The following is a 25819-nucleotide window of genomic DNA, read 5'->3' on the forward strand; positions in this document are numbered from 1 at the left end:
GGGCAATATTACTCAGGAGAGCAATATGTTACATATTATTAAGTATTATTACTCTTTACAAAAGTAATAATATTGTATTACTTATTACTTGGAATAAAGAGTAATATATTCTATTGCATATTACCCCCCCCCCCCCCCCCCCAAAAAAAAAGTAAAGAGATGTACAACAACACAATCTGTTCAGCTAGCTCCTTTTAGAACTGAATCACATTTTTTGGGATAATAATAAGAGTCACCAATCAGCCAAAAAGGCTGTAAAATAAAGCAGCAATCTTTCTTGACCTTTTAAACAAAATGTTTTCAAAAGGCAGCCAACAAAACCTGAGTAATATGTTACATAGTAATATAGTATAATATTACTGTTTTGGCAGAGTAATACCTTACATTACTCGTTACTGGGTAAAATAATGATATTACAGTAATATATTAAAAGTAACTCATTACTGCCCAATACTGGGGGTTGCTGTGTGCACACTAATAATTGTAGGGAAAGGTGGAGGAATGGGAAAAGTTATACAATTCTGTGTGTGTGTGTGTGTGTGTGTGTGTGTGTGTGTGTGTGTGCGTGTGTGTGCGTGTGCGTGTGCGTGTGCGTGCGTGTGCGTGCGCGTGCGTGTGCGTGTGTGTGTGTGTGTGTGTGTGTGTGCGTGTGTGTGTGTGTAGGACTCTGGCTGACGTAGATAAGGATGGTCAGTTGAGAGCGGAGGAGTTCATCCTGGCCATGCACCTGGTGGAGATGGCAAAGACCGGCCGACCCCTGCCCCTCACCCTGCCCCAAGACCTGATACCCCCCTCCCTGAGGTAACACACTGCCCCAAGACCTGATACCCCCCTCCCTGAGGTAACACCCTGCCCCAAGACCTGATACCCCCCTCCCTGAGGTAACACCCTGCCCCAAGACCTGATACCCCCCTCCCTGAGGTAACACCCTGCCCCAGGACCTGATACCCCCCTCCCTGAGGTAACACCCTGCCCCAAGACCTGATACCCCCCTCCCTGAGGTAACACACTGCCCCAAGACCTGATACCCCCCTCCCTGAGGTAACACCCTGCCCCAAGACCTGATACCCCCCTCCCTGAGGTAACACACTGCCCCAAGACCTTACTAAGTAAAAAAAACAAAAAAAGCATGTGTAACCATTGTCTCTTGTGAGGACCAGGACAATGGTACTCACAATAGTTCTCGTTCTTGAATTCTACAACACATGTTATACTATACCAGTGGTTCTCAAACTTTTTCATGTCAAGGACCCCCAAATTCACACTTATTAGCCCGCGGACCCCCATTTCAAAAGATATGCCAGGGACCCCCATAAGAGAAGATTTTTTACGGCTCTAGCAGTGATTCTCAATCATTGTAATTTTTACGGACCCCCTCAGTTTGTCATGCATTAGGGCTACGGACCCCCATTTAATGGCATTTCTATCACTTGGACCCCAATTTATATTGTAAAATCTATGTCAATGTAACTCTGAGCGTGTACAAATGGAACCAAATGGACCCGTTAGGGTCCATTTGGTTCCATTTGTACACTCTCAGAGTTACAGACCCATAAGGGTCCATTTGGTGCCTAATCTATATCATTTAGCTGGGGACCCCCTGGAACTCCCTCAAGGACCCCTGGGGGTCCCCGGGCCCCACTTTGAGAACCAATGTACTATACTAGGTTTGGCCCTCACAAGTATAGTAATAAAGGTAAACACACAACCCAAACCTGTGTAAGTGGTTAAATAGTGTGACGGATGCGGTGTTAAAGTGACAGTGTTCCTTTTTCATGTGTGCTTCCAGGGGAGGAGTGAGGGTTGTGGAGATGGTGAATGGAACGGGGCCCTACACCACCCCTGGACTCATAGACCCCCTAGAGGCAGAGAAGAGTAAGTACACAGTTATGATACTTCTTAATGATAGTATGATACTGTAGTTATGGTACTTAATGTTACATTACAACAGTAGAGTTATGTCTCTTAATGTAACATTACAACAGCAGTTTTGAAACTCATTCAGTGCCAAGTAAGTAAAAACATAATTGCCATTAGTACCAGCGATTTTTCATTTTCCTTACATTTTTAAGTAGTCACAGAATATTAATCTTTAGTATGATCGATCCCCCGATGGTTGGTAATCACGGGGGCTTTCACCGTGCTTCTGCAAAAAGAAAAGAAAAGTCAATCTGACATGCCGTTCAATTGCTATAGGCCGTTGAAAATAGCAAATGCAGGGGAAAAAAAGGAAAGCAAGATACAGCCGTTTCCCCAAATACGCTAACCAGGAAGTAGTAGTAGATGGAGCATTAAATCTTGTGATCACGTGATCTCCACGTGGCTCATAGGTTGCGGAACAGCGAGAAAACACTGAAAACACAGTTTGGACGTGTTATCAATGGCACTGTGGGACAAAAATAAGTTTTACACATCAATGGCACCAAATGTCTCTTAATGTAACATTACAACTGTATAGTTATGACACTTTATGAAATATTAGAGCTTGAATTAGATTTTTATTCTGTTAATTTGCTCCTCTCATCCTCTCATCCTCTCTTCCTCTCTCCTCTCTCTCTCTCTCCTCAGTCTCTCTGGAGGACAGGCTGAAGGAGAACTTTGCTCGGGGCAGCGCTGAGCTGGAGAAGCGCCGCCTGGCCCTGGAGGAGGAGCAGAGGAAGGAGAGGGAGCGGCGGGACAGGGAGCAGAGGGAGGCGCAGGAGAGGAGGGAGAGGGAGGCCCGCGAGCAGGAGAACCGGAGGCGCATGGAGGAGGAGAGACGCCTGGAGAGGCACAGGGAGATGGAGAGACAGAGAGAAGAGGAGAGACGGAGGGAGGAGGAGAGGAAGGAGGTGAGTGAGGAGAGATCTACAAGCGAGAGATCTACAAGCTCATAGCGCGGCACTCAGTGCCACGCTATGAGCTTGTAGATCTGCTATTTTTTTGAAAAATCGCGAAACATTGTGCAAACAGGATCTGTAGCCACTGAGGTGGGTGGACCTACCTTTGTGTCTGCAGACACAGGTCCACTGTGGTGGGTGGACCCATAGATCCTACTATAATTCTAGTAACCTCTGTTTGTCCGTCTGTAGTGGTGTCCGTCTGTAGTGGTGTCACAACCCGGTTCTCCTCACTGGCTGGACCAATTGCTCTGATTTTGCACACAGCCATTGACCATTACCATCTGAACTTAACTGTGAAGCCCGTTTTTCAATTTCATCAAATCTCAGCTTCTTATTAGCGTTTATGTGTGAAACAATGTCGCCTCCCGGGTTGCCAGATCATGTGCGCATATCCCCCCACGGATGCGTCGACCGGGTATGGTCTAGTATATATAAACACTAGATGACTCAACCGCGCTGCTGGCCAATGGAGTACGACGTTGCCACATGGCGGCCATCTTGTGACAGTCATTCATAACATTATGTCTATGGTACATGTATTATTGAAATAACCATAGCGTGCTCAATTTTCATCCGATTTTCAAACGGTTTAGTTTGTTGTAAACACCAAAGATGTAGTTATGATACTGCATACTTAATGTTATTTTCATTTAAAGTCCATGATTATAATTACAAGTATGCAGTATCATAACTACATCTTTGGTGTTTACAACAAACTAAACCGTTTGAAAATCTGATGAAAATTGAGCACGCTATGGTTATTTCAAGATAACCAAGATGGCCGCGGTTGAGCTACGTTTGCGACGCCCTCTTGAGCCATCTAGCCTTTATATATATCTATGGGTGGACCTACCTTGTGTCTGCAGACACAGGTCCCGGAGAGACATAACATTTCTCTTTTGGGGCCTGGGCACATGCGCACGCACGCACGCACGCTCGCGCGTTGAAGAGTGAGAGCAAACACTGCGTCTGCTCTCAATACAGAAACAGAATCTCCCGTCTTGTTCTGTCTGGTACTGCAGACCGTCTCCCAGACAGATGAAGGGTCTGTCTGAAGAGCTCTGCTGGCTGTCCTAGTTGTTGTTTCTGGTCATTCCTGTTATTCTCTGAAGACTCCACAACGATGCTAAGAACGTTCCTTCTGCAAAGCTTCTTTTTTTTACTCTGGTGTGTTTGTATTGAAATAAGGAATCGTCCCTTATTTGGAAACAACAACAAAAAAGACACTGTGTTCCTTACTTTGGGGAATCAATCAATGTTACTAGTTACTTTGTAGATTTAGATTATTATTACAAAACATACATTAACCACTTCAACCCTATATGCATTTCGGCCATTTTCAAAATGTTTTTATACATTTGAAAACTTGAAATTGGACATTCTGCCTAAAGAATACTTTTTACTTTTGGTACTTTAAGTACAATTTGATAACAATACTTTTGTACTTTTACTCAAGTGAATTTTTAATTCCCGACTTGTACTTTACTTAAGTAAAACATTTTAGTACTTTTTTCCCACCTCTTTCAGGGAGAGCTAAATGTTTGTCATCTTTGACCCAAAGTCCCGTACAGAGCAGCGTCACGACGGAGACGCGGTGGCCTACTTCATGTCTTGACAGGTCACGTTAAAATTAGTATCATCAGAGGACGCCTGGACTGGAGGCTCAGCCAGATAGTGCACATAGACGAAGCGCGAGGACGCCGGTTCGAATCCCCCTCCCCGTCCCCCGTCTCGTCTCATCTCTCCTCTTCCACTGCCCTTGGTTTCCTCTCTCTCTCTACACTGACCTACTGTGACTGAAATAAAGCATTAAATGCCAAAAATAAATCTTAAAAAAAGAAAGGAAAAACTATATTTTAGTAAGTATGTGGGTGTCAAGGAGGACCAGGGTCAGTAGGGCTGACAACCGTCTCTTGAACGAAGGAATTGTCAATTAGTTGGAAACAAAAACAAAAAAGACACACTGTTCCTTATTGTTCCTTATTTAGAGGAATCAATCAATGACTCACAGGACTTACAGGTTCAAACAGCTGGTACATAATTCTAATTCTTCTAATGCAGGTTGCTAAGACATTTGGTGCCAGAGTTTAATAAAAAAAAAGTGACGTTGAGTGCCAGAGATCTCACCGTTTGTAACGCTACGCTGTTTACAGCTGCAGACTCCACGACGAGCACCCGATTGTAAACAATATATGCATGCACGATGGTGGATGGTCCTGGCTAATGCCTGGAACAATAACATCTCTCACGCGAGTCACCATGGCGGAGTGATCGCGGATCGAAGATGACTTGTTTTCCCCACTGTAAAAAGTTAAGGAAATGTGGAGGTGTTTATCAAGAAGATAGAATGGGAGCGGACGGGTGCCAGTTTTTTTGGCACGGTGATCCATCTGTCCCTTCCTTCTCAGAGTAACCGTGGGTGATTCCAGAGCTGCGCTAGCCCCCCCCCCCCCTTGTGAAAAAAAAACAAAAAGATTGATTTCACAGAGATTCCCGGTTTTGGCACTCAACATCACTTTATGCAAAACCTTAGATTCCCGGTTTTGGCACTCAACATCACTTTATGCAAAACCTTAGATTCACGGTTTTGGCACCCAAGGTGTTAACTAGCCAGGAAAAAAAAACGAGCGGAGGCCATTACTATTTTCATCGCTGTATTTTCAAAACTTCTTAAACGCTCTCAAACTTCTTTTTTGTGGCACGGAAGCACGGAATTTACTTTTAAGATATTTTTAGGATAGCATTTAGTTGTTTAACTTCATATATGTGGTCAATTAATCATGACAGAGCCTATTTAAAAGTAATAATTCAGAGAACCGGCATGTCTGGTCCTGGGGCGGACAGTGATACTCATGTATCGAAAGCAGGGGTCTTCAACCTTTTCAGGCCAAGGACCCCCTAGCTGAGACAGAGATGAAGCAGGGACCCCCTACTCTATATTGTATAACATTGTGTTAAAGATAAACTTATTCTTCTTTTTTTCCCCTCTACACATATAACTCTTTGCCAAAAATAGCAGATCTACAAGCTCACAACGCCTCGCAGCGCGAGGCGTTGTGAGCTTGTAGATCTGCTATTTTTGGCTAAAGTTCTCCTCAGAAAAGGGATGCTAGGGTTCAAGTGGTTAAGGTATAAAAAAAAATCATATCACACAAAGATTTAGCGGACCCCCTGTAGTAACTCTGAGGACCCCCTAGGGGTCCCGGACCCCCTGTTGAAGAGCCCTGGTCTAAAGCAACCTGCTGTCGGGCATGGCCCTTACAAATGTCCCCTTTTATATGGCTCTGTGGTGGTGGTGGTGGAACAGACTTGAGACATGACTGTCTGAGACATGATGTGTTTTGTTTTGGCTGTAATTTACAGGCAATCCGTTTCAAAATGTTTTCTGTTGATTAGATATTAAAGAAACTGCCTCTGTGTAATGTGTGATGTTTGATTGAATGTTTTATTTTTGATGTGTCTCTCTCTCCCAGGCGGCCAAGCAGGAGCTGGAGCGCCAGAGGAGGGAGGAGTGGGAGCGAGGGAAGAAGGAGGAGTTGGGGAGGAGAAGAGAAGGAGAGCAGGAGGAGATCTCTCTCCTCCGAGCCAAGAAGAAGAGTCTGGAGATAGAGCTGGAGGCTGTGGTGAGACTAGTACACACTACACACACACACACACACACACACACACACACACACACACACCTCTGCTGGCATCGCGGTGATGTATGTATGTCAATCTCCCGGTCTCCCAGGGCAACAAGCACAAACAGATCTCGGACCGTCTCCGCGACGCCCAGAGCAAGCGGCGCATCCAGAGGGCGGAGCTTGACCTGGTCAATCAGAAGAGAGACGCTCGCATCTCTGAGATCAACACTCTGCAGCTGCAGTTTGAGGTACTTTAACGTCTCTGAGATCAACGCTCTGCAGCTGCAGTTTGAGGTACTTTAACGTCTCTGAGATCAACGCTCTGCAGCTGCAGTTTGAGGTACTTTAACGTCTCTGAGATCAACGCTCTGCAGCTGCAGTTTGAGGTACTTTAACGTCTCTGAGATCAACACTCTGCAGCTGCAGTTTGAGGTACTTTAACGTCTCTGAGATCAACGCTCTGCAGCTGCAGTTTGAGGTACTTTAACGTCTCTGAGATCAACGCTCTGCAGCTGCAGTTTGAGGTACTTTAACGTCTCTGAGATCAACGCTCTGCAGCTGCAGTTTGAGGTACTTTAACGTCTCTGAGATCAACTCTCTGCAGCTGCAGTTTGAGGTACTTTAACATCTCTGAGATCAACTCTCTGCAGCTGCAGTTTGAGGTACTTTAACATCTCTGAGATCAACACTCTGCAGCTGCAGTTTGAGGTACTTTAACACCTCTGAGATCAACACTCTGAAGCTGCAGTTTGAGGTACTTTAACATCTCTGAGATCAACACTCTGCAGCTGCAGTTTGAGGTACTTTAACATCTCTGAGATCAACACTCTGCAGCTGCAGTTTGAGGTACTTTAACATCTCTGAGATCAACGCTCTGCAGCTGCAGTTTGAGGTACTTTAGCATCTCTGAGATCAACGCTCTGCAGCTGCAGTTTGAGGTACTTTAACATCTCTGAGATCAGTTTAGTGTTTTATTTTGAAGGAGGGTCAGAGGAAGCTGTCAAAGTGTTGGTTTGATTAGTTTTTGTTTTATTTTGAAGGAGTGGCAGAGAAAGCTGTCCCTGCTGGTCCCAGAACAGCAGAGGTTGAATGAGAGACTACGCATCATGGACCTGAAAAAGATCTCCTGTGGGTATTAACTATGAAACTATGAACTATGAACTATGAAAAGTAGTGGTTTTGCTACTTTTACTTAAGTACAATATCTGAGTACTTCTTCCACCATTGACACACACACACACACACACACGCACACGCACACGCACACACACACACACACACACACACACACACACACACGCGCGTTTGTATTACACTATACTTGTGAGGACATCAACACTTTAGGACAGCCATGTTAAGAATGCCATTTTTTTTTTAAATGCCATTTTTAACCGTAAGCCTAAAGCCAAAAAACAGCAGATCTACAAGCTCACAACGCGTCGCGCTGCGACGCGTTGTGAGCTTATAGATCAGCTATTTTTCGGTGCATGACACTGGCGCGCAACTAAGTATAAATCGTGTTTAACTCTAATTCCAATCCTTAAACCTAACCTCTAAAACACCTTAAATGTCTAATCCTGACCTGAATGTTTTTCTAATTGTAAACGTATCTCTAAAAAATGTTTTTTTAACTATAAAACAACCATTTGTCCTGTGAGGACCAGGAAAACGGTCCTCACAATGCATATTTCTTCAAATTCTACTATACTTGGTCCTCGCAAGTATAGTAATACAAACACACACGCGCACGCACACACACACACACACACACTCGCACACAAACAGTGAAACATTTCAGTGTGTGTAACCTTTGACCCTGTCCCGTGCAGCGGTGACCTTGACCTCCGTGACGGACGGCAGTGTGACAGAGAAAGGCGTGACGTGTCGCAGACTGAAGGAGCAGCTGGACGCCCTGGAGAGAGAGACCACCAACAAACTGAGCCAGATGGACCAGTACAACAAGGAGCTCAAGGTACCAATGAATGACCCATGAATCTAACATGGTTAAAATGGAGTTTGAAGTTACAATTTGTATAGGAAGGGGGCGGGTCTGAAAAAATGAATAAATAATATCTAAAATACTGAATCAAGCAACTTAAGCTGTGTGGGGGTGACACACAAAAGCCTGAATAGACGTTAAAATGACCCCAAACATGTTTGGAAGTGAAATATCCCTTTAAAAGGAGTTTCTCCCCCCAAAAAATACTTATTTTCTATCAGTTATACACCCCATGAAGCCTTGAATTGATGGACTTTTTTTTTTGTCGCATTCCTGAGTCAATAATTTGACTCCATTGACTTCGCCGGTCATCAAATCATTGGCTCAGGAATGCGACAAAAACAAAACAAATGTCCATGAATTCAAGGCTTCATGAGATGTGTAATTGATAGAACATATAAGTCATTTTCTGGGTGAACTACTCCTTTAATCTCTAATCAGTGGAGCAACAGAACAAGATCTTTTGACAGAATTAAGAGCTACCATCATGGCAAGAAAACTACACAACCAGAACCTCTACCAGAGTCTCATTGAGCTTTAATGTGTGTGTAAATGCAATAGTGTTCAACACCAGTCCAGAACCCACACATGACTGGGAGCTCTGCATTGTCCAGATGTGGGATAGATTTCACAATAAAAGCAGTTGCTGCTTCAGAACTGGTAAAACGGTAACTCTAGACAAAGGTCTTCCCTCAGGCGAAGAAAGGCTTGTTACCTTATTACAGAACACACACACACACACACACACACACACACACACACACACACACACACACACACACACACACACACACACACACACACACACACACACAGTGTCTTAACCTGATACGTGTCTAAATGTCAGGTCACACCCTTTCATAATCTGTTGTTAACCCGAATATAATTACTGCTTCTTTCTCACTGCAGTTAACTGTACATTTTAACCTCTGTGTTTAATTCTCACTGCAGTTAACTGTACATTTAACCTCTCTGTTCTTCCTTCTCTTCCCTTCTTCTACCATGTTTCATTCCTTCCTTCTATTTCTCCTTCTCTTTCATCCCTGTTTTCATGGTGAAATATGTCGTCGCCGAGCTGTCTCTCTCTTACTGTGATTTCCCCCTTTTCTTCTGTCTTTCTGTTGTCGCCCTGTGTGTGTGTGTGTGTGTGTGTGTGTGTGTGTGTGTGTGTGTGTGTGCGTGTGTGTGTGTGTGTGTGTTTAACCATCAACCTGGCATCCCTATTTTTGGCATGACGTTATTGACAAAAAGTATTAAAAAAAAAACACTTTTAATCTCTTTCAATCTGGCGTGCCTGTTTTGGGCAAATATAGATTTTCAAAAATAACCAATCTACAAGCTCACACCATCTTGTGTAGATCTGCTAATTTTTTTTAATAATAATACGGCTATCAAAACGTTATTTTGTGTATTTGTTTTATTTTTGTTATAAGTTAAACATTCTCAAATAATATACACTTTTGATTAGAACATGAATTGATTTGAACCTTTTTTCAGCAAAATATGGGTCTATACATAGGTACCGGTGGTCTAGGACAGTGGGTTTTCAAACTTTTTCATGTCAAGGACCCCTCAAAATGATATGTATTTGGCCACGGACCCCCATATCAAAATATTTTGTTCCAGGGACCCCCAGAAGCAAAGATTTGAGTTACAAATGTTCGCTTTAAAAAATACATATATTCAAAGATTTGCACAAGTTTTCACGATTTTTCAAAAATAGCAGATCTGAGCTTGTAGATCTGCTATTTTTGAACAGCCAAACTATAAGATATGGTTAAAATGATTGTCACGCTATATCAACTAATTTCACTGGGGACCCCCTGGTACCCCTCCAAGGACCCCTGGGAATCCCTGGACTCCACTTTGAGAACCAATAGTCTAGGACCGTCCCAGATGAGCATCAGACCACAAACATCTGGCAATCAGTCCGACTCCAGTCCTTTTTCTCTCTCATCTTCATCACTGTCTCTCTCTACCGTAGTTTGTGGACATGGATGACTGTCCTCCCATCTTCACCATCTTCCTCTTCCTCTGTCTCTTTGTAGTTTGTGGACATGGATGACTGTGTCCTCAGAGGACTTCTGTCTCTGCTGGCCTGTCTCAACCAGCTCTTCCTCCTCATCAAGGTTATTCTTCTCTCTCTCTTTCTTTCTTTCTCTCTCTCTCTCTCTCTCTCTCTCTCTCTCTCTCTCTCTCTCTCTCTCTCTCTCTCTCTCTCTCTCTCTCCCTGTCCTCCATTGTCTTCTCCTCTCCTCCTCCTCCCTTTGTCTGTGTATCTGCGTCCTGTTCCTCTTATTATTAACCCATTAAGACCTGAGGCTGATTCTAAAACATGTCTATTGTCTATAAACAGTTTTCTATTTCTATCAGTGGTGCTCAAACTTTTTCATATCAAGGACCCCCAAGATGATATTGTATTTGACCGCAGACCCCCATCTGAAAAGATGTTGTACCAGGGGAAGAAAATATTTGAGTTAAAAATGTTTGCTCTAAAATATATACTATTATTTCAAACTGAGATTTGCACAAATTTTCCCGAAAAAAAAGATAAGTAGCAGATCTACAAGCTCATAGCACGGCACGAAGAGACGCGCTATGAGCTTGTAGATCTGCTATTTTTGAATAGCCAACCAATGTGCTGCATTTAGTTAAAATGTAAAATGACACAGCTCTGCTTTCCCGGTTTTAATGGGTTTTGGTGTGTCTGTGTTGTTCCATTTGCTCCGTCCTGCATTTAGTCCATGAGCCAGAGCCCCAAAATGGAGCCAGATATTGAATATTTCCTCGTTAAAAACCTTTGACTCCAACATCTTAACTAAATTAAATAAGAATGTTGACTCTAGCTGTCCAATTTTCCATTGTTGATTCTAGAAAGTTATGCAAATACGGGAATGTTTTCTCTAATGCCTAATTTGCATATTTAAATATACAATTTCAGAAAACTTGTAATACGATAAATCATTGTCTTCATGTAAGTAATCAACTGGGGAAGTTTCATTATGATAACTATTTTTTAAATGTTGTCATTTTTTCACCTGTCATGTACGTATGGGGAAAATAACAAAATGTGTGATAAATATGAAAAAGCTGCTCCTGTGGAAAGGTTATCATACATTTATTTACTTATATTGACCCTATAAAAAATGTAATATAGGTATGGTTTTGCCCACTCTTTCGATAATGAAATCTTCTTGTCTGGCGCATGGACTAATGGGGTTTGTTTGAGCTTGAGTTCCATCAGCAAACAGGGCAGAAAACACCCCTCAATCTGCATGTCTGTGCATGTGTCACTTCACCAAACGATAGGGCTGTCACCTCATAAATGGAGAATCAAATCGGTCTTAGTTGACTAAGATTTTGTTAAAATGTATTTTGTTGTTGCTTTTTCTGAATGAATTATTCCTTGAAAAATGATGAGCACATCTCTTATAAAGTCTAGATATAAGTTGCTGATGTAAAGATGTTTTTTTTTTACCTGTAAACCTGTGATGTGACGATTTATAGAAAGAAATAATTCAGTTCGGTTCTCAACTTCACCAACCTGCTCTCTGTATGATTATACATTATGTAGTAAACACAAACAAGCAAACACAACTAATCGGTTAGTTAACAAATGACTATAATTATTAATTGACTACAAATTTATTAGTAGCATTTATTAGACAGCCCTAGAAAATACATAAATGCCTGCATCAGCATGCTATTGGAACTGATCACACTGCCCCCTGCTGCTGTTTATCTGTATGTTTTTATTAGTTTTCAAAAGCCAGTTGTTGATTTGATTTGCCTCTTTTGTTGTGGTTAATGTGTAATGTGTGTACATTATCAGTTATTAAAACAGATATACGTGTATATATTTTAATCCTCTCAGATGCTCTCTACACGGTGCATTTTGTTTAACCAATAATACAGCATGAGTAAGTAAGAGTGGGTGGAGTTTGTGCTGTTTTTATCTGGACTGCTGCAGTGGCGTGTTGTTGCATGGAGTGATGGCACTCCCTCTTTCTTTCGTGTTTGGCCCAGGTGGGCGTGGTTAGATGCCTGAACCTGAACCCTAAGCCAAAGGAGAAATGTGATGTCTGCCCGGGACCCAAACTAGTGAAAATAGCCGATCTACAAGCTCACAAGCTCGTAGATCTACAAGCTCACAAGCATAACAATGGGTCAGCGACCAACTGTTTGGGAACCACTGCCCTAACCTGCAACCTCGCGAAACACCTGGGAAAGAGGGAGTCCCATTGAGTGCTATAGATGTAAGCTAGGGTTGGTGATCGGGGAACCGGTGGGAACCGGTTCCCAAACATTGAGGATCAGGAATCGGTTCCGTCACATTTTGGAACCGTTTTCCATTATTGTTTTTGAAAACTTTAGTTACTAGTTACTTTGCAGATATAAATCATTATATCATGAAACATACGTTAACCCCATTAGCCCTATTTTATACCTACAGTAGGCTATTTGAAAATAGCTGATCTACAAGCTCACAACGCGACGCGTTGTGAGCTTGTTAGATCTGCTATTTTTTTTTCTGTACTTTTACTTTTGGTACTTCATCCGAGTAGTAGTACTTAAAGTATATTTTGATGTTTTACTCTTCAAGTAACATTCTGAACATAGGCCTTTTTACTTGTAACAAAGTATTTCTACATTGCAGTGTTGATACTTTTACTTAAGTAAAAATAACGTGAGTACTTTTTGTTCCACCACTGACATTATGTGTGTTTTGCGTTGTGTAGGAGCTGAGGGAGAAGCAGGCCAGACAGCAGGGGGTCCTGGAGGACCTCCACAGAGTCAAGGAGCAGAAGCTGAGGGAGGTGCAGCGACGCGGGGAGGAGGAGAGAGAGAGGAGGAGGAGGGAGGAAGAGGAGACGCTCAGGTGAGTGTGACTTAGTTTTTAGTCATAGTCCTTTGAATCAAATTCCATTCAGTTTTAGTCATATTTTAGTCATCTGAAATGTTTTAGTTTTAGTCTATTTTAGTCGACTAAGTCAGTGGTTCTCAAAACTTTTTCATGTCAAGGACCCCCAAATTGACACTTATTAGCCCGTGGACCCCCATTTGAATAGATATGCCAGGGACCCCCCATAAGAGAAGGTTTTTACGGCTCTATAGCAGTGATTCTCAACCATTTTAATTTCAAGGACCCCCAGTTTAACATGCATTAGGGCTACGGACCCCCATTTAATGGCATTTCTATCTCTGGGACCCCAATTCATATCGTAAAATCAATGTTAATTTAACTCTGAGAGTGTACAAATGGAACCAAATGGACCCGTTAGGGTCCATTTGGTTCCATTTGTACACTCTCAGAGTTACAGACCCATAAGGGTCCATTTGGTTCCTAATCTATCATTTAGCTGGGGACCCCCTGGAACTCCCTCAAGTACCCCTGGGGGTCCCCGGACCCCACTTTGAGAACCAACGGCGTTGGTTCTCAAAGTTCTCAAACTTTGAGAACCAACGGCGTTGGTTCTCAAACTTTTTCAGGTCAAGTACCCCTAAATGAATGTGTATTTGGCCGCGGACCCCCATGTGAAAAGATTTTGTGCCAAGGACCCCCATCCTAGATTAAAGTTAAAAATAAAAAAAATATAAAAAAAAAAATGTAATATTCAAACATTTTCAAAGAATGTCAAGATTTTTTTTTAAATAGCTGATGTATGTAAGGCCCTGGTGGTCCCCGGACCCCACTTTGAGAACCCCTGCATTAGACCACGGACCACCATAACTCTGAGAGTGTACAAATGGAACCAAATGGACCCGTTAGGGTCCATTTGGTTCCATTTGTACACTCTCAGAGTTACAGCAACATGAGGTTCCATTTGGTTCCTAACTATCCAACATTTATCTGGGTACCCCCTGGAACCCGCTCAAGGACCCCTGGGGGTCCCCGTACCCCACTTTGAGAACCATGGAGATAGACGACTAAATGTACAGTTGATTTAGTCGACTAAAATAATGTGTGTTGGCGGTGCCTTGATGGCGTCGTAATGGCTGATTTTACACTTGGTTGCATGCTGAAAATAGCCGATCTACAAGCTCACAACGCGTTGCAGTTGTGAGCTTGTAGATCTGCTATTTTCAGAGCGCAACACCTGAGCGCAACCAAGCGTAAAATGACTTGTCTTTTAGTTCTACTGGATCTCTTCTCCACTAGATCCCTCACTAACATTTTAGTCTAGTTTGTATTTGTTGACGTAATTGTCAATATATTTATATTTAAAAAGTTAGTCGACAAACATTTTTCGTCATAGTTTTAGTCAACAAAATGAATATGTAATAAGTAACATATTATTACTCTCCTGAGTAATGTTGCCCAACACTGTTCGCGGGTGACACCCTGTGTGAATTATTGTGTAGGGGCTTCTTTGCATTGACTTTGAACATAGTGTAGGCCAGGGGTCTTCACCTTTTTCAGGCCAAGGACCCCTTGGCTGAGAGCGAGATAAAGTAGGGACCCCCATTATATATTTTATAGAATATTATTTTTTTCATAGATTTCATAGGCAGCTTTCATAGACTTGTTTCACAGCGCTGTCATGTTGGATTCAAGTTAATGTGTATTTCCAGACATTTAACCATGCACTTACACAATACTTAGTAAACCTGACCTTTCACTCTGTACTTAGTCTGCTCTTTTTCCCCCCTACATCAAACCACTTTGCCAAAAATAGCAGATCTACAAGCACACAACGCCTCGCGCTAGATCTGCTATTTTTGGCTAAAGTTCTCCCGAATAGGGATGCTTGGTTGAAGTGGTTAATGTAAAAATCACCAGAGATTTGGCGGACCCCCTGTAGTAACTCTGAGGACCCCCTAGGGGTCCCGGACCCCCTGTTGAAGACCCCTGGTGTAGGCTAATCGTGACGCACGGCGGTTCTAGAGAACCACTGAACACTCCACACTGCAGTCCCTCCCTCGGGGGTGTCAGCGGTACTCTCACCAAAAAGAGCATCGCACAAACGGATAAATGAACACAGAGGATTTCACCGTGAAGTTGTGTTAACACATTTAGACCGGGAAAGAATCGGTGTCATTTTTAGATGTCTTATGGCTATTCGAAAATAGCAGATCTACAAGCTCGTAGTGCAGCACAGAGTGCCGCGCTACGAGCTTGTAGATCTGCTACTTTTCGAAAAATCGTGAACATCTATGCAAATCTTTGAATACGTATATATTTTTTTAAAGCAAACATTTGTAACTCGAATCTTTGCTTCTGGCGAGCTTGTAGATCATGCTATTTTAGAAAAATCTTGATGTAATGTATATATATATATTCTTTTAAAGCAAACATTTTTAACTAAATCGTGCTTCTGGGGGATTCTACAAATGTCTTCTAAATCCTAACGGTTATCTGAAAAAAATGATGTTCCTATAATATCCGTGGTTCTTAAACTTTTTCATGTCAAGGACCCCCACAATTATACCTCCCCATCTCAAGATATTTTGTTCCAGGGACCCCCCAGAAGCAACAATTTCAGTTACAGATGTTCCCTTTCGAATATATATATATTCAAATAATTACACAATTTATGTTAAATTAAAAATAGCAGATCTACAAGCTCATAGCGCGGCACTCGGTGCCGCACTATGAGCTTGTAGATCTGCTATTTTTGAATAGCCCAAAGAATAAAAGAATGGTTTAAGTGGTCACACAGATGCGTTCCTGGTTTGAATGAGTTAAAGCATGCAGGGGAAGTTATTTCTATTCAGACTGGAATTCATGCAGCTGTTCAGCTTGTATTTTTGGGCAGGAGGAGGAGGAAATATATGCAGATCAGCTGTTTGCAGCACCTGGCCCTTAGACTGCCAGGTTTTAGGGTTTATTAAGTCATCAGGGTGTTCTGAGGCAATGTGGTTGGTTTTAAAGGAGTAGTTCACACAAAAAATATGTATTTTCTATCAACGACACACAAGCCTTGAATTTATGTAGATTTTTTTTGTTTGTTTTTGTTGCATTCCTAAGCTAATAAGCTTTTTGTCGCAACCTCAGGGATGCGACAAAAACAAAAATAATCTCCATGAATTGAAGCCTTCGCAGGGTGTGTAGTATTTTTTTTGTGTGAACTACTCCTTTAACAGCATCTGACATGAGCCCTTTAAAGTGATATTATTGATTAAAAAAAATAAAAGAAAACTTTTTTCATATGAGAAAAGGTATTGCACTCATCTCTCCATACAATGTGTGTTTGTCCCTGCTGTGCAGGCTTTAGTATTGCAGGCATATTACAATACGGTACAATATTACTTTATTATCATCTCTCACTGATATGTGTCTTAAGACTCAGCAGACATGTATGCAACACCAGTGGTGGAGAAAGTACTCAAATGTTTAAAAAAAAAGTATCAATACGGCTTTACTTGAGTAAAAGTACAAAAGTATTGGTATCAAAATGTACCAAAAGTAGAAAGTACTCATTATAGACGTCAATGGCAGTCAATGTGTTGATATGACCCGCATGCACTCACACCACTCTTTTTGCATAGCAATAGACACGCTAAATCCTTCTATATGTTTTTAAAGTACTTTACTTGAATTATTCACAGTAATATAATAATAAAAATACTCTAATCAGTGACACTGATTCATTTTGCTTTATACAGTAATGGCTGAACGACAGAAAATGACAGAAGATATGGGGAGAGAGATAATAAGTATTCTATAAAAAAAGAGTCAATAAAAGAGTTCACTGTATTTAATGTGAATTTACAAGCCAGTGGAGTTGAATCAGACAATGCAGTCAGTCATTAGGGACAGAGTGTACGTGATGCACAAACAGAAGGAACAGTTACAGAACAATCATTATCATTCCATCTAGTTACACTGTTTGGATGCCGAGCGTTTGATAGTTTGTACGTAGTTATGTGTGCACACTGTTCATTTCCATTAGTGTTGTCCGGCTGTCCATCATACCACGCTGTGTATCTAACGTTACACCCGTCGGACCACAACCATCTCCCCTCCATGTGAATGTCACTCAGCCCGATCCAGGCGTATCCCTCTTTGGGATCGTAGTTGTTGATCAGGGTTCGGACGAAGCCGAGCTCCTCGTCGCTGTGGATGGACGCCAGGTTGGCGCCTTCGGACAGGCAGTTCCACTCCGCGTCGACCCACTTAAAACGGGACGCCACGTACTTGTAGCAGCGGCCGTTGAAGCTGTGCCAGAACATTGAACAGTTTCCACGCTGGATCCTCACCTCAGCCTCTGGTGCCGGGGTGTCACTCTGCAGACAGATAGAAAGACATTCGTTGATCCCACCCAAGGGGAAAGTCTTAGATATTTACGATGAGGCCGACAAAATGGCCAGAGTGGCGCTGTTTTACCCTGCGCCGACATGCGGTGTCAGAAAGAATTTATTTTAACGCAAGTGAATGGTTTTTTTGACAAACTTTAGACTAGATTTTCTTACTGTAATAAAAATGGTCATAAATTCTATATGCTTCCAGTCACTAGTTTAAAGTCTCCGTTCAATCATCAGGATATGCGTTTTGCTAAACTATGGTCCCATTTATTTTAAAATTGACGATAAAGTAGGCTATTCTCTAGGAGGGGCGGGATGATTTGATTGACAAGCTACACAACCAATAGCATTCATTCCCCGCCCCCCCGCTCTTGATTGACAAGCTACCCAACCAATAATGGTCTGGTCTCATTCTGACGCGATATTGAAAGATGGCGGACCTACAGTCTTGGAACAATCGGCTTCATTTTCGGTCTGTAGAAAGCAGCGGAGTGGGCACAGAAGGAGAAGAACTGTTACATACAGTAAACGTTAGCAATACAAAAACACTGGGAGTCAGAGGAAGAATAACATCACAAAAACCACCATCAATAATAAACACTGGCAACACAATACAACCTGTACAATTTGCACATTGGATTGAGACACTGCTGCTATTGTGTAATGTACCTTCTGCTAAGCTATTGTATCTGTCTAAGACAAGAACCTATTTTTTTCCTCGCTGTATTTTATATTAATATTTCTTCTCTTGCTGTAATATATTATTATGATTAGGACAAGGGTCTTCAACGTTTTCAGGCCAAGGACCCCCTAGCTGAGAGAGAGATGAAGCAGGGACCCCCCTCTATATTGTATAAAATTGAGTTTCAGATTCAACTTTTTTTGTTTACTTGGTCTGCTGTTTTTTTCCCTCTACACCTATACCTCTTTGCCAAAATTAGCCGAGCTTGTAGATCGGCTATTTTTGGCTAAAGTTCTCCTCAGAAAAGGGATGCTAGGGTTCAAGTGGTTAAGGTAAAAAATAAAAAACATATCACACAAAGATTTGGCGGACTCCCTTTAGTAACACTGAACCAGTTGGAACAAGTTCCGACAACATTTCGCTGCTTGTACTAGTATAAATGCAAAGGAAAATACGTAAACAAACGGTTTATAAGCAGTATACACTCTATACAATAGCCTGCAAAAAAACACCTTAGTCATGGGATGGGTGTGCACGGTGCCCAGTGCCAGGCCCAGCAAGCATAGGAGATGAGGAATCAGGAGCATGTCAGCCTCAGGTGGTCTCTCTGTCCGTGGAGCTTGGATCGGGGTCTTGTTGAAGGGTCTCTGTGGCTGTCTGTTGCAGGGTCTCTGTGGCTGTCTGTCGAAGGGTCTCTGTGGCTGTCTGTTGAAGGGTCTGTGTGGCTGTCTGTCGAAGGGTCTCTGTGGCTGTCTGTTGCAGGGTCTCTGTGGCTGTCTGTTGAAGGGTCTCTGTGGCTGTCTGTTGAAGGGTCTGTGTGGCTGTCTGTTGAAGGGTCTCTGTGGCTGTCTGTTGAAGGGTCTGTGTGGCTGTCTGTTGAAGGGTCTCTGTGGCTGTCTGTTGAAGGGTCTCTGTGGCTGTCTGTTGAAGGGTCTGTGTGGCTGTTTGTTGAAGGGTCTCTGTGGCTGTCTGTTGAAGGGTCTCTGTGGCTGTCTGTTGAAGGGTCTCTGTGGCTGTCTGTTGAAGGGTCTCTGTGGCTGTCTGTTGAAGGGTCTGTGTGGCTGTCTGTTGAAGGGTCTCTGTGGCTGTCTGTTGAAGAGTCTCTGTGGCTGTTTGTTGAAGGGTCTGTGTGGCTGTCTGTTGAAGGGTCTGTGTGGCTGTCTGTTGAAGGGTCTGTGTGGCTGTCTGTTGAAGGGTCTCTGTGGCTGTGTGCCTTACTTTTTATCTGCTCCATGAAGGGAGTCGACACAGCTGGCATAATGTGATTGGGTGTAATGCATCATGTAGCAAAGTCCAAATAAGCAACATTGCTTATTTGGACTTGTTTCCTAATGTTAAAAAAAACAAACACTGGTTCTTAAAGGACAACTTTGTTTTTTTACAACCAAGGTTTATGTTTTAGATTGTAATTAGTAAAAAGTAAAAAAAAGTAAAAAGTAAATAAAAGATGAGTGTTAATTTTTTTGAATTTACTGGCTTCTATAGTTTTAGCAATTTTCGTGATCTTTTTTTACAGTGGGCGGGGGCATTCTGTCCTGTGACAGAATAGTGAAATATGCCTTTTTTTGCACAATAACCCGGCGTTTTCTTTATTATTATTGTGGGATCGCTAAAGCGATCACACTAATGTTATTGCCGATATTCCGACCGTTTTTTCTTTTAGCTAGAAACTCCGTTCCAACTCTATAACGTTCAGCCTACTTAGGACATATTGGCTACCATTTGAATTTTTGAAATAATTTGTACTTTTAGAGATATTTCACTTTTTACTGCTAAAAAATCCCATTCATTTCAATGGGGAAGTTCATACTTTTAGCTAGAAACTCCGTTCCAACTCTATAACGTTCAGCCTACTAAGGATAAAGGATAATTCCTTTTAACAGGTTGTTCATGAAAGTCCTTGCGGTCTTGTTTCCAATGAGAACCTGTGAGCAATTGGGGTTAAGAGTCTTGCTCAGGGACAAAATTCATTTCATCGACATCATATGCTGGGATGGCCTGGAATCGAACCTGGGGCAACCAGGGCCTCTGGCTCCCTAGGCGGGCTCACTAACCACTCAGCTAGTAAGCAGTAAATGAAAAAAAAAAGAACACTCATCTTTTATTTACTTTAATTACAAGCTAAAATATAAACCTTGGTTGTAAAAAAACAAAGTTGTCCTTTAAACATCTTCATGTCAAATTATGTCCACAAATATGAAAATATTTTTGTGTCGGGGACCCCCATACAAGATTTGTGTTGTTAAAATTGTTAAAATGTTTCAAAAATGCTCCAGAATTACCTCTTTTTATTGCCACTGTTATACGTGTAGCTAAAATGTAAAATGACACAGAGTGCTGCTGTGTTCTTGCATGGTCATGTGACAACATTTTATCACACTCTATGTATCGTCCACAGACTGGCTAAGCTGCAGGAGGAGAGGAGAGAGGAGGACCGGAGAGAGCAGGAGCAGAGGGAGCAGGAGCAGAGGGAGCAGGAGAGGATGGAGCGGGAGAGGAGAGAGCGGGAGGCCGAGGAGGAGGCCTGCAGGCAGGAGAGGAGGCTCCTGGAGGAGCAGCGGGCCAAGCAGAGGGAAGAGGAGGAGAGGGAGGCGCAGGCCCGGCTCCGAGCGGCGCAGGAGAAGGCCCAGGAGGAGGAGGAGGAGCGCAGGCGCCGAGCTATTAGCCAGGAGGCCCAGGACGCCGAGGAGGAGGCCGAGCGGAAACGACGGAGAGAAGAGGAGGAGAGCCAGGAGCAGGAGAGGAGAAGGAGAGAAGAGCAGGAGAGAGGAGCAGGAGGAGGTGAAGGAGGAGGACAGCATCCGGTGCTGACGGCTCCCGGGTCGTCTAACCTGACCACCTACAGAGCCTTGTACCCCTTCGTCGCCCGCAATGCAGACGAGCTGACTCTGGACGCCGACTGTCTGTTAGAGGTACGTTATTACAATTATATTATAATACTGTCTGTTAGAGGTACGGGACAATTATTATAATACTGTCTGTTAGAGGTATGGGACAATTATTATAATACTGATTGACTTACTTACTACATACGCTGGTAAATATCCATGAATATCCATGAATTCCAGTTCCAGAGTAATGGATAGGAAACTATCCCTTTAAAGGTTTCATGACATTCACTTTTACAACACATTAAAAGTCTTTGTCATGGTCAGTGATGCTATGCTCATTTGAGAAGTGGTTGCTCTCTATTTTAATGACGGCACGTGCATGTGTATAAATGTGTATAAATGTTCCCTCACGTGCTCAGTGCGCACTGCTCACAGAACAGCTCCGACCAGCATTATGATTATTAAATGTGCATAAATAGTAGGAAACATGTTTGTATAGGAAATGACTAGTTTTAGTTTGGTTTTTGTAAATGTTGCCTTGAAATAGAGAAGCTGAAAAGGGTGGCAGGATGTAGGCTATATAAAGAAATGATGTCAACAGATATGGTGGAAAAACAAACAATGTTTTAAATGTAGTCAGTTACATTGTTAATTTAGTTTGTATTTACTTTTCTAGTTTAAGTTAATTCAATTAAAGACATTGTTGTACACACAAACACAAAAGCAAACTTAAAATAATCAGACAACTTGTTTACTTGAACTACTTTATTTTGAGGGGAAAAAAACAAGCTTCAGACTCAGAGATTGAACAACATTACACAACATCACTTACATTTTTTCAATGTAATTTAACAGTAGTTTCAAAACAGTCAAGCAAGCCCCCACCAATTGGTTTGGGGCTTGTACTTTGGTTTAGCTTTTTTTGCTCTCTTGTTCTCAGCTGCCTGATGGGCTCTCAGCCAAGTTCTCACATATGTCGTTGGATCCCAGAACCTTCGAGGTGGCCCGTTTATCCTAATGAACATCAAAGATGCTACCCGTGGCCGTGAAACCATTAACCGTCTGCGGGTTGGGGTGATGATTTGATTCATGGCGCTGAGACCCCTTTCACATTCACATTCATTTCACACCTGACGACCTGAGCTATTGTTATGCTAAGTAGCCAGGTACTCGCTTGGCGCACGGATCGAGTGGAACGCATTCTTGTATGCACGCTCGTGCACATCCGTGCATGTGCCTGCGCGTCCCCCTGGCCAAATAAGTGGTTGCTCGGCGTGCAACCCCGTCCACTGAGCATTGCACCCCTGGTCATGGTCCTTCAAACATGTATAAAAGGTTTTAACTAAAAAATCTTTTTCTCTCACATTTCTAAAGCCTTTTCAACAAAAACCCCAGACCACAGAAAATCCACTGAATGTTCAAAGTTCAGATTTTGTGGGTGTAATTGAGGTCATAAAACCCCCCAAAAAAGATACAAAATAATTTTAAAAAAGTGAAAATGAATGTCATAGAACCTTTAATGAACTATATTACTGTACCACGTGCTGTTTACATTTCTGACTAATAAAGTATTCAATCAGTCAGTCACAGTGGCGTGCACAGACATTTTGAGGGGCAGGTGCTCAAGTAAATTATACTTTTTTTTGTTTACTTGGTCTGCTCTTTTTTCCCTCTACACCTATACCTCTTTGCCAAAAATAGCCGATCTACAAGCCCACAACGCCTCGCAGCGCGAGGCGTTGTGGGCTTGTAGATCTGCTATTTTTGGCTAAAGTTCTCCTCAGAAAAGGGATGCTAGGTTTCGAGTGGTTATGGTAAAAAAGAAAAATCATATCACATAAAGATTTGGCGGACCCCCTGTAGTAACTCTGAGGACCCCCTAGGGGTCCCGGACCCCCTGTTGAAGACCCCTGCTGTAAACTGAAAAAGAAAAAGTTTTTTTTTCTTTTTTTCAAAAGGGCACTTCTGGTCAAGAGGGCAAAGGGCAGGTGCTCGAGCACCACCTAGAGTCTATCTGTGCACGTCCCTGGTCAGTCAGTCAGTCAGTCAGTCAGTCAGTCAGTGTGATGGAGCTGTGTGTTGGTGTTCTCATCCTGCAGGTGGATGAGCAGACGGTGGGTGAGCTGGGCTGGCTGTGTGGTTCTTACCAGGGGAACCGGGGCTGGTTCCCCCAGAGCTACGCCGAGAAGTGTCCTGCTGCTGCTGCTGCTGCCCCCTCCACCACCACCACCACCACAGATACCACCCCTAATGACCCTAATGCCCCGGGAGGGCACCTGCTGCCCCCCTCCTCCTCCTCCTCCTGCCCAGCGCAACCACCCAACACAGGGTAGGTGGAGTGTTATTCATACCTGTGAGACGGTTCTGATTGGGAAAAGTAAAAAGAAATATATAATCCATACTTAAATGTATAAGTACTGTTGTAAGTTATGTCTCGCCATAAGTAACGTAGTTGCTTGTTACATATTACAAATATTATGTTTTCAAACTATATAAAGTAACAAAATGTTCTCATTTGTTATTCAACGTAGGAACATAAACAATAAAATGACAGAAAAGCCATTTCATCAGGACTTTAATATAAGGCCTAGTTCATCTTTGAAAAGTTTTTTTTTTTTTTTAACGAGCCAAACATGTTTGGGCCTTTTCGCTTTTAAGGCCTTCGAGCACGGCCTACCCTTAACCCTTTCAATCCGGCAACGCATACTGGGTCCCTGGATATGCGAGCTTGTAGGTCTGCAAATTATGCAGCAAATCTTTGAATATATAGGTTTTTAAAGCAAAATGTTTTACTCAAATCTTTGCTTTTGGGGATTATACAAATGTCTTCTAAATCCTAACAAAAAAAAGTATGTTGCTATAATATCAGTGGTTGTTAAACTTTTTTCATTTCAAGGACCCCCAAAATGATATATATATATTTGTCCGCAGACCCCAGGAGAGAGGTGGATACTCAAATACTGTAGTTAAAAATGTACATATTCAAAGATTTGCACACATTTTCAAACTAATTACTAATAATGTCAAACTAATGTATCTGTCTGGCTTTAATTCTCTCTGTGTTGTAGCTCAATTTCCGTCTTGCTGCTTATTAAAGCTGACACAATGCAGTGTGTGAGAGGTGTGTTTGACAGTGATTGATCTATTGTGATGATGACAGTAGTGTGCATAACAAAGGGAAATATAGCTGCAAGCAGCGATAATACGGGGCCAGTGAATAGAGAGAGAGAGAGACATGGAAACGGAATAGATTGAAGAGAGAGAGAGTGACATGGAAACAATAGATTGATGAGAGAGAGAGATGGAAACATAATGGTTTGATTGGACATCTCAACCTACTGCCATTAACAGGATTCGAACTCTCAACCTTCAGACTAATAGGCTGCAACACTACCTATAGTGCTATAGCTTTGTCCAGGCTGATATTGTCTGTTGAAGATCATAAACTCTTGCCTTCTTTCATGAACCAAGCCCCTGTTTCACTAACGCTAAGATCACTCGTTCACAAACCATTTACCAATGAAGAAATTGTACATCTCCTCAGAACCAAAACTAGTGAAAGTAGCCGATCTACAAGCTCACAAACCATGAAAGGTTGTGAGATTGTAGATCAGCTATTTTCAGAATGAAGTATGTCATACGTTGAAAAAACGTACTCTCAAATAAGCATTTCAGGTTATCTTTACCATTTGCATATGTATTCATTGATACAGTCATGTTGTTTGCAATTCAACTTAAATTAAGTCTGCATCAAGTGAGGCTTGAACTGGCAACCTTGGGATTGTGAGGCATTCATTTAAGGGAGACACCATTGGCCCAACAGACAAGTAACTGTGAAAAAGGAGATCACACAGATGATACAGTTTCACGCAAATAGCTGAAAAATCCTGGGTTTAAGTGTTTTTCAAACTGTTCAAAATTGCGGACAATCTAAGGGCGGCACTTACTGGTCAAAGCGATAGATGTGTTCCTCATGAGTCAAGGCACATGTGTAAGCAAGTTTCACGACTTTCGGCCAAACGAGGCATGACTTATGCCTGTTTAAAGTCTGCCTTTTCAAAAAATTGCTATAGCGCCCCCTTTTGCCCAATTGGAGTAAGATTGGTTTCAGTGATATTTGGAATGACCCTGTACATTTCTGCAAAGTTTCAAAGAAATGTGAGTCTGCATGTATGTTTTAGGCACAGATGAATAATTTTCATAAAACTGTAATAGTTAAAATCTATCTCCTCCTGGGATTTTTGAGCAATCTGCACGAAACGTTTAACACTTGAACTTTGGACCTCTGCATACAAAAATTTCCAACGGATTTTCCATAAGTGAAAAAATGCAGAAGTTAGGAGCCAATGACTGTTTTTCATATAATGCAAAATGGTGGGAGATCTAAAGGTCAGAGGTCAAAAGTCAGACCACGAAAGTTGTCGGGCATGAAGAGACGCATGTGTGTATCGAAGTTTCATGGTTGTAGGTCAAACAGGGCATGAGTTGTACCTGTTCAAAGTTGGCACTTTCAATTGAGTGCTATAGCGCCACCCTTTGACGAATGAGTGTGA

At 42.3% G+C, this 25819-nt stretch overlaps 1 protein-coding gene across 1 annotated transcript in view; it reads left to right on the forward strand.

Moving 5' to 3' along the window:
* The window catches only part of LOC311063291 (intersectin-2-like), a 118030-nt gene that overhangs the window by 45973 nt on the left and 46238 nt on the right, over positions 1-25819 (forward strand). Inside the window, exons 10-19 of the mRNA XM_084082663.1 lie at positions 664-801; positions 1790-1875; positions 2569-2831; positions 6356-6505; positions 6616-6756; positions 7549-7636; positions 8338-8480; positions 13247-13386; positions 20834-21347; positions 23366-23595. Coding sequence (XP_083938789.1) covers positions 664-801; positions 1790-1875; positions 2569-2831; positions 6356-6505; positions 6616-6756; positions 7549-7636; positions 8338-8480; positions 13247-13386; positions 20834-21347; positions 23366-23595 — 1893 coding nt within the window. The remainder of the gene's footprint in view (positions 1-663; positions 802-1789; positions 1876-2568; positions 2832-6355; positions 6506-6615; positions 6757-7548; positions 7637-8337; positions 8481-13246; positions 13387-20833; positions 21348-23365; positions 23596-25819) is intronic.

Source organism: Gymnoscopelus microlampas, assembly GCF_963454915.1.
Source record: "Gymnoscopelus microlampas genome assembly, chromosome: 16".
In the NCBI taxonomy this organism is placed as follows: Eukaryota; Metazoa; Chordata; class Actinopteri; order Myctophiformes; family Myctophidae; genus Gymnoscopelus; species Gymnoscopelus microlampas.